Source organism: Amia ocellicauda, chromosome 6 (genome assembly GCF_036373705.1).
Source record: "Amia ocellicauda isolate fAmiCal2 chromosome 6, fAmiCal2.hap1, whole genome shotgun sequence".
Taxonomy (NCBI): Eukaryota; Metazoa; Chordata; class Actinopteri; order Amiiformes; family Amiidae; genus Amia; species Amia ocellicauda.
Window position 1 is genome coordinate 6,891,190 of NC_089855.1, and position 14,576 is coordinate 6,905,765.

The 14,576-nt window shown below is 39.2% G+C and overlaps 1 protein-coding gene across 1 annotated transcript in view; it reads left to right on the top strand.

The window, feature by feature from the left end:
• Positions 1-14,576, top strand: part of LOC136750842 (neuroligin-4, X-linked) — an 84,401-nt gene that overhangs the window by 62,187 nt on the left and 7,638 nt on the right. Inside the window, exons 4-5 of the mRNA XM_066705958.1 lie at positions 4,072-4,257; positions 6,799-7,588. Coding sequence (XP_066562055.1) covers positions 4,072-4,257; positions 6,799-7,588 — 976 coding nt within the window. The remainder of the gene's footprint in view (positions 1-4,071; positions 4,258-6,798; positions 7,589-14,576) is intronic.

A 14,576-nucleotide genomic window follows, 5' to 3' on the forward strand; every position in this document is an offset into this window, starting at 1 on the left:
ACACGCTGTCATCTTGTCGCATAAACAGTACGGTTTCTGCAGGGACTGGCAAGACCGCTGCTGAGGAAATGCTTTTCCAGCCTATAGCACAACTCTGTGACCACAATGTCAGCAAATGCAAGGGTATTACGCAGAATCTGCACAGATACTGTGAATTCACTGGTTAAATAGTCAGATTCTGTGCAGATCTGCAGAAATCAGCGGTACCAGAAAGTGACCTAATATGCAGGCGTGGAGAAGACGGTCGGTGAAAGGTAGGGTGTTAAACTGTGCATTCAACAAAATGGAGAGCTGCACGCTACAAAATAATATGAACATTGAACAGTGTGTGTGTGTGTGTGTCTGCATAATGCATCTCCCTAGTCTCGTTTTTACCATTTTTCTGTGTTTTAATATTCATTCAGAAGCCACAACAGTTCAGTACCGCATCGATTTATCCAGTGTCATACAGTCAATTACATTGGAACTGAGCCCGAAACGTCAGAAAATGACTGTTGATGTTAGCTCGTTTTGTATGTGTATGTGTGTGTGTGTTTTCAGTTTAGATTAGCAAACACACACACACTGATATGCACAGTAACACACACACACACACGTTTTATTTCATGTTAAATTTTGCCCCCAATGGTTGCTCCATAATTGGATTATGTTTTGATTTGTACTGTATTAATTGCACTTTTGTAATGTTCTTATATATAAGTCAACTTGGACGTCTGTTAAGCAATAAATAATAATAATAATAATAATAATAATAATAATAATAATAATAATAATAATAATAATAATAGTGGTAATAATAGTAGGATGTAGCAACTTGTATTTTATATTAACTGTATATTTACCTGCACTTCTGTAAAAAATATGTTTTTTAATTTGTCATAGTTTACTGTATTATAGCACTTTTGTATTGCTCTTGTATCCTGTAACTCACCCTGGATCGGGGTCTCTACCAAGGAATAAATAATAATATTAATATTAATAATATGAAAAATAATAATAATAACAGACACACACATACTGATACACACACACACTAAAAGACACACATGCACACACTTGTGAAAAAGTGAGAACATTTAATGTTATCCATTACTGTACAACCAACACAATGGGACGCATATATTTGTACATATAGTTAGATGATTCCCTGTAATAAAATAATCAGATTAAATCAAGATGTCTTGAACAGTCGGAACTAATGACTCGAAGAGACTCGAGCCAGATAGGTGACTCGACTCGACTCGACAAATTCAGTGACTCGACTCGAGTCTTTACTCCTAAATAACTTTTCGTTTTAGTGACTCTGCAGCAAAGGGTATAGCAGAGAAGGAGCTATTTTATTTAATTAACACATGCTTGGCAAGGCAGATATGTCCTTGAGCAGAAACACTCTGTTCAGTCTCATCTCTCTCCCTCATAATATAAGATACATCTTCTAAACAAGATTATATTTGACCAAGAACTGTATTTTGTCTTCACATTTGCTTTGAAATGTTGAGGATATGATGTTTGTATGTGTCTGAATTCTTCTCTCATGATGAAAAGGCAGATATTAATTAAAAGTCTTTTTTCTACATATGTGTTTGTCAAGAAGCTGCTGTAGTGTAGGTTTCTCATCTGTACAGAGCTCAGCTGATTTTTAAATACATGAAAACACTTTTCATAAACGAACAAAAGATGTCCTTACTGTTATTATTATAATTATTTATTTCTAAGCAGAGACCACAACCCAAGGGCGACTGTAGAAGATACACATTTGAAGAATAATGCACAGCACAACATAACCATTGAATCACAACTCTGTCCTGAATGTTGGAACTAGTTTGTATTGTAATTTGTATTCATTTTTGGCGCCCCTCTCTGGCAAATTATTGATGATTATGTTCTTGACCTTTCCGCAGTTCTTCAGCACATTGCGGTTAGATTATCCTACTTTTCAGTCAGTGTGAAACACAAAACACCATGTAGGTGTGAGTAATTGAAAAGGAATGGAAGGCGACAGGGATTGTATGGGAACACATGTTTTCGTGTCAGCCTCACCTAGGGAACAGAAAGCAATACATCTATTACATTTTATCTGTTAATATATCATTAATGCAGTCATTTCGCAATAAGCGTTTATTTCAGTACAGTATTTGACCAATAATAGTTCATTTCCGTTACCCAGAAGCACAACACAGTGTTTGATCTATTATTCCCTAATCATTCATTGAATTGGCAGAATCTTACACTTGTGCAACTGCAATTACAAGGAGGATCAATTGAAATACAACAGCCCCTACGGATTGTATAGTTTGTGTAGACATTGGTAGTTTTGATTTCATCATGGAAAAAAAGATACATCCTTTATTATTTTAATTGTATTTAGGCCCTACGGAGGCTTATCCATTTCCTGGGAGCTGATTAGATCCCAGAACGAGGCGCGACACATTGAGCAGATCTCAAGCTATCAAATCACTTCCCCAGCCCACATGATTGATTAAAATAGGTTGGGCTTAAAAGTCTTATGTCCCCAAAACTCGGGCTTAGCAAGCGATACTGGATTTTAAAAGCCACAGTTTTAAATAAAAACAGTACAGTGTGTGTAGCCAAGTTAAAGGATGCCTACCAAAGGTGTACTATTATACAAATACAAACTAGTATCAATGTGTAAATAGTAATACAGTTTACCTGCATGTGCCTCCTAAACCCAAATGATGATATGCAGACAGATATTCATTGTTCCTGCTCTTCTGTCACGCTTTCTGGAGACTCTGCCATCTCCACGAGAGAAGTTTGAGTCTCCCTTCCCTGCCAGTGTAAGCCGGGAGAGAGTTGGCTGGTAATCTCCTGACCAGCTGTCTGTCTTTCTCTTCTATCCCTCCATGACAAACCAGATCTGTTGCCTACAAGAGCCCGGGGACTTTTCTTTTTATCCGCTTTGTCTTCAGCACCTCGGCCAGTTCACTCAGATGACAGTCCTGGTACCCATCCTAACCCAACCACACCCCTAGTCTTGGATGTGGTCCTGCTGCCACATTAAAATGTCCAATAAACATGCAAATCTATTAATTTGATTGTGATTCATATATTCACATGATTCCCCAAGAGTTTGACTTGAACCCAAGCTTATGAAAGTCTTTGTGCGGAGCTTTAATCAGCATTTCACAAGATGAAACCGTCCAGCTGAGCTTTTAAGAAGAACAGAGAGCTTTAGAAGCACATTATGGGAAGTTTTCTCAGATGCATTTTATTGTTTTCTCAATAACCAGGAAGAAGTCATGTCTGGCTGCCGTTTCATGTCTTTGTTATAAAAGTGTACTGATCCATTTTAAAGATCAATGGCACTTAAAAAAACACACTTTAATTTGAGTATGTAAATATAATACAATTGTTTTGGATTCCATTAGTGAATGTTAAGCAGAATGCTAGAATAAAATCCCTTTCAAGTATTTTTGTTCTGTTCCGTACGATAGTCGATATTATAACTATTTTCTTTCTCTTCCACTGATAACTAACATCAAAACCGATTAAAGATAAATCCCTAGTTCATGTGGTTGATTGAAGGTCTTCCCTCCATTTCAAAATATCTCCTCACTTTGTCCTTCTGTGTCAAACAGAAGCCATTTTCTTCCAGTACAGAAAGGATCATTTATTTCAAATCCCTTGGATCCAGACTGCATGGGTTTATATATTTAATATGTAATAACATTTACCAGTAATTTGTCAGAGATTCAATAAGCTTAGAAATCTTCATCTCATTTGGGTTCAAGTGTTTGCCGTGAGTAACACGGCTAATTTCAAAGGTCAGAGGCTGAATTTTCCAAGCAGTGCACTTCTATTTCTTCCTGAAAAAAATATACTTTCATAACTGCATTTTGCTTTTCCTTTTAGACTTGCACAGTCAAACAATTCATTCTTTTGATGCTTTGCAATTTTAGTGAGAGTTGTTCAACAGTTTCTGAATGCCTGGGCTTTTAACTGTAGTATAAATCTTTCACAGAGATGAAAACTAGGTATGGGTGATCAAACACAAAGAAAATAAGTTTCTGCCTGCCAGTAATTCATAGATTTGTGCTTTTTTCCCTCCAGGTTTTCTCAGTACAGGAGACCAGGCAGCTAAAGGGAACTATGGGCTTCTTGACCAAATCCAAGCCTTAAGGTGGATCAAGGAAAACATACAAGCTTTCAAAGGGGATCCCAAGAGAGTTACGATCTTTGGATCTGGAGCCGGGGCGTCGTGTGTGAGTCTGCTGACTTTGTCTCACTACTCAGAAGGTAAATACATTATTTTGTTGGTGATGGGGAGGTAATTTTGATCAAACTGTATTCTTCGTTCTCATTGTTCGCATGCTGTGATTTGAAATATACGCCAGTGTGTCAATCTGCGGATTTGTGTGACCTCGTGTCTCTCGATTCCCGTTCGCATTTTGAATTTGACAGTTTCCTTCTGTTAAGAGACGGGTATTTTTTCCCACCGTCACAGAGTATCTTTTTAGAGATCGCCGGCAGTGTCACAATTCATTGAAACATACATTAAAACACATTTCGCACAAAGAGATAAAACCTGAAAATGTGTATGAAGGTTTGCTGAACCATGTAATAACGTTACAGTCATTGGATTTTGATATTACTGGCGGGGAAAGTAGTGCAGCAGATAACAGCAGGTATTTGACATGTCCTTACACCATTTTAGCTTTCTTGCTGTTTTTCTCCATGTTGAGAATAGCATTCAGGAATCTAAAGGTCAGGCCATTTCATTACTGACAGACGGTTCAATATCATCCAGACCGCAACAAAATACACAAAACAGCTGAGGACATGTATTACATGGGTGGGGTATTTTGAGTTGTGTCACTTAAATGTCACATACGTAGTGTGTGTTATGCATGCTTTCCTCAGTAAGTTGTGAGACCATTCTGCCATGACTTATCATGCTTGTGTGGATAGGTTTGAAGAAGGATGTGGCAAACGATCCACCAAGGTTTGGGCCACAATAAATAGCACAATAACACATCAGGATATATTACACATGTGTCATGAATTGCAGGTCCATCAGGAAGCATCAGAGACACTCAATGTTCTATAGGTTGCTATTAAATACATATTTTGGTTATACAGTTTTGTTTTGCCATTGTACCACTGTGTTGGAGACATGGTAGGATAGAGGCAATGTCTTCTCTGGGACAACTTTACGTTGAGTAGTATTCCGGGACATTTTTAATTCTCTCACGTCTTTGGTTATAAAACGGCAATTGGACTTCAAATCAAACCTTTTTAGTTAGATTTTTAAAAGTAAAGTACAATAGATTCTGATATCAGCACAGAGTTCCAGATGATTTTTCTCAGCTAATGCATTTGCCTTCACCAACGGGCCATGCAGGATACTGGGTATAGTCCCAAAAACAATGCAGACAAAGTCGGTGGACAAGTGCAGGGTCGACCAGTGTAGGTATATATAGTGAAAAGGAAGAAAATAGAAAAGAATCATGCAAGTGTCACTTTTCTTTTAGTGATGCTAACAACAACAAAATACTCTCGTGGGAGTTGGAGTGTGTTATATTAGAGTCTGGAGTACATCAGAGATTAACACACACATTCGGAAATGTCAGCAACCAATCAAAGCTTTCAGCAGACTGTTTTTGCAGTCCCTAATACTTGAGTCTTAGTGACAAGGTTTCTGCAGAGGTATTAGTCTATTCTGCAATCAGGCCCTTACTTTTTATACATTAAACATTAAAAAAGCATTTTAATACCATGTACAGTCTATGTTATCTGTTTAAATATATTGAAAAGCACTTTAAGTTCCAGGGCTTTTATATGTGTCGTTAAACATACATGTTCTGAGACCCTTGAGCCGCTGATTCTCAGATCTGTTTATAAGTCATGATCTTTTTTGTAAAACCACAGGCATACTTCAATACGTGTGTGAGGATTAGCGTTCACGTGGGGCACAAACACAGAGGTATGGAGAATATTTAAAATAGCATCTTAGTCAGGGTGTACTGATATTTTTGTTAAAATAAAAAGCTACTAACTAGGCCTTGAGGGAACGAGTCTGCCGTGGTAGAAAAACACTTGTTGAATCACCGCCACTGAGTCACCATTGGCGGTTTATATAACAAAAAAAAAATCCCCATTACATTGTATAGATGTATAAATAGTTCTGAATACTTTCAAGATATCTGTATTTATACCATTAAACCAGCACTTCCACCATCTGTCTCTTTCATGGATATATTTAGTTGGTTTATTTTGCTCCAGGAGCTTCATGTAACATAATGTTCACATCGTACAGGACATGAATAACGAGGCAGGATGAAAAGACCATGCTTAGCAAATGCAGTGCTTTTAAAGGGCTGTTTTCTGTTTATGTATACTGACAAATATGTCTTCAAAATATAATATAACCACGTATGTTGTTCGGACTCGCATCCTTTGACATTTCCTTCCATAAGCAATAACAAAGTCAGCATCATCTGTTTCAGCTCCGAAGCTCCATTCATTGTCATCCAGTCTGTCCAAAGCTCTTATACAGCAAACAATTAGGATAATCAGTTTTCTGGGATGTGGAGAGATCACCACTGTGATTGAATTTGTTAATGTATACATCAACAAATAGGTGCCCGTTGTTAATCTCGTGAAAAAGCTTACAGCACAGGTTACACTGAGGTACGACTGAGCGTGTTCTCCTGAAATAAAAACAATCCGCTCTTTAGATTAATGTGATTATTATATCAGTTGAGCTGTCCACATCCTTTTTGACCACGAGATGCCCGGTTTAATGTCTTAACGTCCACTGTCCGTTTCTCCCGCCAGATCTTTTCCAGAAAGCAATAATCCAGAGCGGGACAGCGCTGTCCAGCTGGGCAGTGAACTACCAGCCAGCCAAGTACACCCGTCTCCTGGCAGAGAATGTGGGCTGCAACCGGCTGGACACCATCGACCTGGTCGAGTGCCTCCAGAACAAGAACTACAAGGAGCTCATCCAGCAGAACATCACTCCGGCAAAGTACCACATCGCCTTCGGGCCCGTCATCGATGGGGATGTAATACCGGACGACCCGCAGATCTTGATGGAGCAGGGCGAGTTCCTCAACTACGACATCATGCTCGGGGTCAACCAAGGGGAGGGATTTAAATTCGTGGACGGCATTGTGGACAGCGAGGACGGGGTCTCGGCGAATGATTTCGACTTCGCTGTGTCAGATTTCGTGGATCATTTGTACGGCTATCCGGAGGGGAAAGATACTCTCCGGGAAACCATCAAGTTCATGTACACCGACTGGGCAGACAAGGAGAACCCGGAGACGCGCCGCAAGACGCTGGTGGCTCTGTTCACCGATCACCAATGGGTGGCTCCGGCGGTGGCGACGGCCGACCTCCACGCACAGTACGGCTCGCCCACCTATTTCTACGCTTTCTACCATCACTGCCAGAGCGATATGAAGCCCAGTTGGGCCGACTCGGCACACGGAGACGAAGTTCCCTATGTGTTCGGCATTCCGATGATTGGACCTACGGACCTGTTCAACTGCAACTTCTCCAAAAACGACGTCATGCTGAGTGCCGTAGTCATGACCTACTGGACCAACTTCGCAAAAACAGGGTAGGTTGATAGATTTACAGAATAGAATTCATTATTTACAGTGTAGACTGAGGTGCATCTAAATATCACGTAAATATGAGATGGTGTTCATTGTATTGCTCTTGATATTTATTTTTCACAAGCCCTGGCATACAAATATATAAATCGATAATAAGGCCATCTACAGTGAGGGAAATAAGTATTTGATCCCCTGCTGATTTTGTACGTTTGCCCACTGACAAAGAAATGATCAGTCTATAATTTTAATGGTAGGTGTATTTTAACAGTGAGAGACAGAATAACAACAAAAAAATCCAGAAAAATGCATTTCAAAAAAGTTATACATTGATTTGCATGTTAATGAGGGAAATAAGTATTTGACCCCTTCGACTTAGTACTTGGTGGCAAAACCCTTGTTGGCAATCACAGAGGTCAGACGTTTCTTGTAGTTGGCCACCAGGTTTGCACACATCTCAGGAGGGATTTTGTCCCACTCCTCTTTGCAGATCCTCTCCAAGTCATTAAGGTTTCGAGGCTGGCGTTTGGCAACTCGAACCTTCAGCTCCCTCCACAGATTTTCTATGGGATTAAGGTCTGGAGACTGGCTAGGCCACTCCAGGACCTTAATGTGCTTCTTCTTGAGCCACTCCTTTGTTGCCTTGGCTGTGTGTTTTGGGTCATTGTCATGCTGGAATACCCATCCACGACCCATTTTCAATGCCCTGGCTGAGGGAAGGAGGTTCTCACCCAAGATTTGACGGTACATGGCCCCGTCCATCGTCCCTTTGATGCGGTGCAGTTGTCCTATCCCCTTAGCAGAAAAACACCCCAAAGCATAATGTTTCCACCTCCATGTTTGACGGTGGGAATGGTGTTCTTGGGGTCATTCCTCCTCCTCCAAACACGGCGATTTGAGTTGATGCCAAAGAGCTTGATTTTGGTCTCATCTGACCACAACACTTTCACCCAGTTCTCCTCTGAATCACTCAGATGTTCATTGGCAAATTTCAGACGGGCCTGTACATGTGCTTTCTTGAGCAGGGGGACCTTGCGGGCGCTGCAGGATTTCAGTCCTTCACGGCGTAGTGTGTTACCAATTGTTTTCTTGGTGACTATGGTCCCAGCTGCCTCCCGTGTAGTTCTGGGCTGATTCCTCACCGTTCTCATGATCATTGAAACTCCATGAGGTGAGATCTTGCATGAAGCCACAGACCGAGGGAGACTGACAGTTATTTTGTGTTCCTTCAATTTGCGAATAATCGCACCAACTGTTGTCACCTTCTCACCAAGCTGCTTGGCGATGGTCTTGTAGCCCATTCCAGCCTTGTGTAGGTCTACAATCTTGTCCCTGACATCCTTGGACAGCTCTTTGGTCTTGGCCATGGTGGAGAGTTTGGAATCTGATTGATTGATTGCTTCTGTGGACAGGTGTCTTTTATACAGGTAACGAGCTGAGATTAGGAGCACTCCCTTTAAGAGAGTGCTCCTAATCTCAGCTCGTTACCTGTATAAAAGACACCTGGGAGCCAGAAATCTTGGTGATTGATAGGGGATCAAATACTTATTTCCCTCATTAACATGCAAATCAATTTATAACTTTTTTGAAATGTGTTTTTCTGGATTTTTTTGTTGTTATTCTGTCTCTCACTGTTAAAATACACCTACCATTGAAATTATAGACTGATCATTTCTTTGTCAGTGGGCAAACATACATAATCAGCAGGGGATCAAATACTTTTTTCCCTCACTGTATCAGGAGAATATTTGGTTTGCTAGACAATGCATATGTTACAATTTGTCTGCTTCTCACCTGGGCAGTGGTTTGAAACTGAAAAATGCAAGTGCTTAGTAAATACATGCAACAATATTAATATACATTTTGAAGACCTGTTGAAGCCTAGAAAAACTTCCTGTTTTCTTTCATATTGTCATCTCTGAATCAGGTATGACCTCACAAGGGTATTTTAACATAATCAAAGGCATTTCAGTCATACAGAACAGTTCATAACATGAGTGGCTGGTGTGGCAATCGAACTAAAGGTAATATCTGGAGTTCATAACAGCACAATGGGACACTCACGGAAGTAGCTGTTCGGCATAAAATATTAATATACTTTTTGGTTTTATATGGTAATTTGGCTCAACTGGAAGCATAGATACGTAGAAAAGCAGACACATCCTTTCCACTGTGTCGTGCCAAGTGATGTGATTCACCTGATCAGTCCTTTCTGTTAGTTTGTGTGCGTTTTGACCCTAGTTCAGACAGTGAATGATACTTCAGGGTGGTTTCATTCTCCTCAGCCAAAGATGGGTTTTATATAATTCTGTCCTTTTTGGTAACAAAGTGATTCATAATTGAGTAATCCTCTGTTAAATACAACATTATTCCTTCCTTTCCCCAGGGTTATTAATTGCAGCCTTTTATTTATGTAATTCCTCAAAGTTAATCAAGGATTTAAATCTACCTGATGATTATGTAAAATTGTGTCGTACATTTTTGGTACGATTGACCTTTCATGAAGTATGGCAACTATTATAACCTGCTCTGTATTGACATGGTTTTGTTTTTGGGAGGAAGCTGTTGTTTTTGTTTGCTATATATTGCTAGCAATCATTAACGGAAAGTGGGGAGATATGAACTTAATGGGAAAAGATAAACATTAGAAAAAGCCCATTGTGTAGCAGATAAACAACCATAGCATATTATTTTCAATGCAGAAAAACCTGCTTTGTGAGCTATGGAACAGATTCTGTAGAGAGACTCACTGCAATTATATTTTAATTACAATCTTACCTGAAGGGTGTCATTAAAGAAGATGAGGAATATAATTACATCTGAGACACTCAATTTATGTTTTTATCTTTCATATATATATATATATATATATATATATATATATGTTATATGTAACTGACAATATAACAGGATGACAGAATAATCAGCAGTAAAACGTCAATTTTGGCAAGTGTAGCACAACACAAATGGCTAAATAGGACAATAACCATGAGACAAACATATGCTTCAATTACATCCTGATTCAGAAATATCATAAGTGGATGAGTTTTGCCAAAATATGTATGTTTTCTTCATTAAATATCTCTTACCATTGATTCATAATTTGTATATATATATATATATATATATATATATATATATATATATATATATATATGTGTGTGTGTGTGTGTGTGTATTGCATTTTGGGGTATTTCTCCTAATTACCTATTTTTCATGTATTTCTGACAGGATCAGTTTTACCTATTTTATTATAGAAACAGTATTGATCTATCTATCTATTCATATATTGAGAGAAAGAGACCAAACAGTCTAAAGCTGATTACTTTTAAACCTAGTTTATGTGGCTTGTCTCTTTGCAACATGTACATTGAATACTGGTAAACAAATCTGGCACAGCAAATTTAACAAACAAGAGTTGCATTGTTGCAAAGAAAAACAGCTGAAACCGGATTAGTTTGCAAACGGAGGGGGCTGAGTGAAGTCTGAAATAGGCTGCAAGAAATCGGTTGTCTGTTTAAATTAGGGACACAGTCATACAAATTAAAAAACAAATAACAAAACAAAATGTAAGAAATGTAAGAGCGAGATTGTAAATAGACAGCCTGGGGAGCAATTTTAGCTCTGAATGCAGTTTTGTATTATCCTGTCTTGTTGTAACTTGTGTTCCTTAAATCAGTAAAATTCAGATCAGATCAATTCTAATGCATCGCCCTAAAGAACAGCTGGACCCACAGAGAGATGACGCTGGCAGTGAGGAAACAAAAGTCAGAGAAGCTCCCATCTCTCACATGACCGGGTGTCAGAGACGGTTTGCGTGTTCTATTCACCACGTAGTAATCATTTAAAAACCCTACAGACATATGAAGAAACTCGTATGTAATAGCAGAACGATATAGATTTGTTTTTCATCTCCTCAAATGAAATATCGGATTTCCAAATGCCCCAACAGTAATACTACATTGGAAGAAGAGAGAGAGAGAGAGAGAGAGAGAGAGAAACATTTCACAGCCTACTTAAGACACAGCATTATAACACCTCTCCCATATGGTGGCCTCTCTGCGGTTTATAAGACACAGCAGGATGTAGATTGACTGCTTCATTGCCCTGCAGATTTGGAGCGTTTCTCTTTTGAAAATGCCTGTTTAAATGCTTAAAATGTGACGAAAATGAGGAAAAACATCCATCACTTCAAAGTTGGTGCTTTTCTGAAGTAATTCCAAAGCCCAGCAAACACCTCCAAAGAGATCACATCGCCAGCTGTTTAAGGAAAATAGTAATAAAGAGCAGAAGATGTGAACACACCATTAACTTCACTGATCAGACCTATGTTTGTGCTCTGAAGTGGTGGAAGTCAAATTGAAGCTTATGAGATTGACTAAATGAGGGTTTCGGGGGGGGGATGCCATGGAGCAATTCCAGCGATGGGACTGTGACATTGGAGGGTTTGGGAACAATTTAACACATTCCTTGTTCTAGAGGACCACCATTCAGATTGTATACGAACTATTGCTGAAGAATAGTATTTCGGGAACATGGTCAGCTCTTCCTAACAAATGATTGGCCATATTATGAAGCTCTCTATGAGCTGAAAATTATACTTTTCTTCCTGTGCAAACCCAGTGGGATTCATATCTCAGGCGGCCAGACAATAGCAGAGTTGTCATTCTACTCGGCTTCTTCTTGCTGTTATATGTGGTATTATAACACGTTTCTCAGTTAAGGATCAGGATATTCAGCGGAACGTACTTCCTGATTTGTCCAACAAACGTGTTTATGTATTCTTACTTTTGTATAATTGTACAGCACATACATGATGTATGTCGTTGACTGATGTACGTCAACGCCAGTCTTTGATTGGATTGTGTAACAGCAAGTGGGCACCGTTGTACTCAACAACAAGGACAATAACTGTAGGCGAAGAGTTTAACAATGCACCTACATCACATGCTGAATGTCGATAAATAAATAAACCTCAACATAAAGAGAGGATTGAACCACCACCCATTTTATAGTGAAAACAAAAAGCCTTTAACAAGAATAATATCAGTTATACAAATAAAAAGTATTTATACAATATAGATACTTTAGATATGCCTGTAAATTACTGTATAACATTTTCAGCGGTACAACAGATTCATAGTGGATAATTTGTGATGAAAATGTGTGACCATTGATTTGCATATCAGTTGTTACATTCACATGCATTGTACACACATTTAATCTGTGATTTTTACTTTAATTATCAACAAATTATTGAAAAGCCATTTAACCAGAATAGCACAACAGCAAGTCAGGAGCAGTAAGGAGCAACACAGATTGGAGTTTGTGTGTGTAGAAGTCCTTCTTGATATATTTACTATATTTACTATATTACCAAAAGCAATGGAACAAATCTCTGGGCCAGCAACAGACTGCAGTGCATCACACTTTGAGAAGAGGGTGTTTAGGGTTATCACTGAGGGCTGATCTGTCTACCCGTGTAATTATGCACAGGATCTCAAAGCCGTGAGATTAATACCGTGGATAAAGTGATGGGTGTCGGAAACACGTTACTGTCTGCTCAGTCCTGACCTCGATTTCACAGAGCGTGTCTGGGATTGACTGGAGAGACACATTTCAATACCGACTGGGAGACGTGATACAGCCATCATCCAACCTACCAAATAATGGCTGCTGAAACCTATAACACAAATTAAAGAACCAGCTACTGTTGAGGAGAACCACCTGTGTCTTTGATTTGAAACTTGAGATGTGCGGTTTGATTGGTAACCTTCAACAAGGCTTTTCAATAACACAAATGGAAAGGGGTTTTGATACAGTGTCTAATTCTGTGCCTGTGGGCATTAATATATTCAACGTGCAACTAGTATCGATATACTATTGAAGAACGTACCGCGGTGCCCGGTATTACCGCCACGGATGAAGTTCTTAAAAAGTAGGAGGACTCTTGTGTTTTATTGGCAAATAGCAGAACTACACAAACACAAAATAAAGGTAACAATATTAAAAAATACACAACACAAAACAGAATAAAATGAAGATTAAAAAAAACATGTGCAATTGCAATTTGTTTTTTTTATAGCCATAAAGTAAACATGGCGACTTTTAAAGGAGCATTTGAAATATACTTTAAAGATTCAAATAAATATTTAAGAACGATATGTAAATTAATCTGTTTCAGTGTTGTTGTTTTAAAGTGTTACATACGTGTGCTTTGAGTGGAGGTTCTGTGCCAAAAATACCAACGTACACTCACCTAAAGGATTATTAGGAACACCTGTTCAATTTCTCATTAATGCAATTATCTAACCAACCAATCACATGGCAGTTGCTTCAATGCATTTAGGGGTGTGGTCCTGGTCAAGACAATCTCCTGAACTCCAAACTGAATGTCTGAATGGGAAAGAAAGGTGATTTAAGCAATTTTGAGCGTGGCATGGTTGTTGGTGCCAGACGGGCCGGTCTGAGTATTTCACAATCTGCTCAGTTACTGGGATTTTCACGCACAACCATTTCTAGGGTTTACAAAGAATGGTGTGAAAAGGGAAAAACATCCAGTATGCGGCAGTCCTGTGGGCGAAAATGCCTTGTTGATGCTAGAGGTCAGAGGAGAATGGGCCGACTGATTCAAGCTGATAGAAGAGCAACTTTGACTGAAATAACCACTCGTTACAACCGAGGTATGCAGCAAAGCATTTGTGAAGCCACAGCACGTACAACCTTGAGGCGGATGGGCTACAACAGCAGAAGACCCCACCGGGTACCACTCATCTCCACTACAAATAGGAAAAAGAGGCTACGATTTGCACAAGCTCACCAAAATTGGACAGTTGAAGACTGGAAAAATGTTGCCTGGTCTGATGAGTCTCGATTTCTGTTGAGACATTCAGATGGTAGAGTCAGAATTTGGCGTAAACAGAATGAGAACATGGATCCATCATGCCTTGTTACCACTGTGCAGGCTGCTGGTGGTGGTGTAATGGTGTGGGG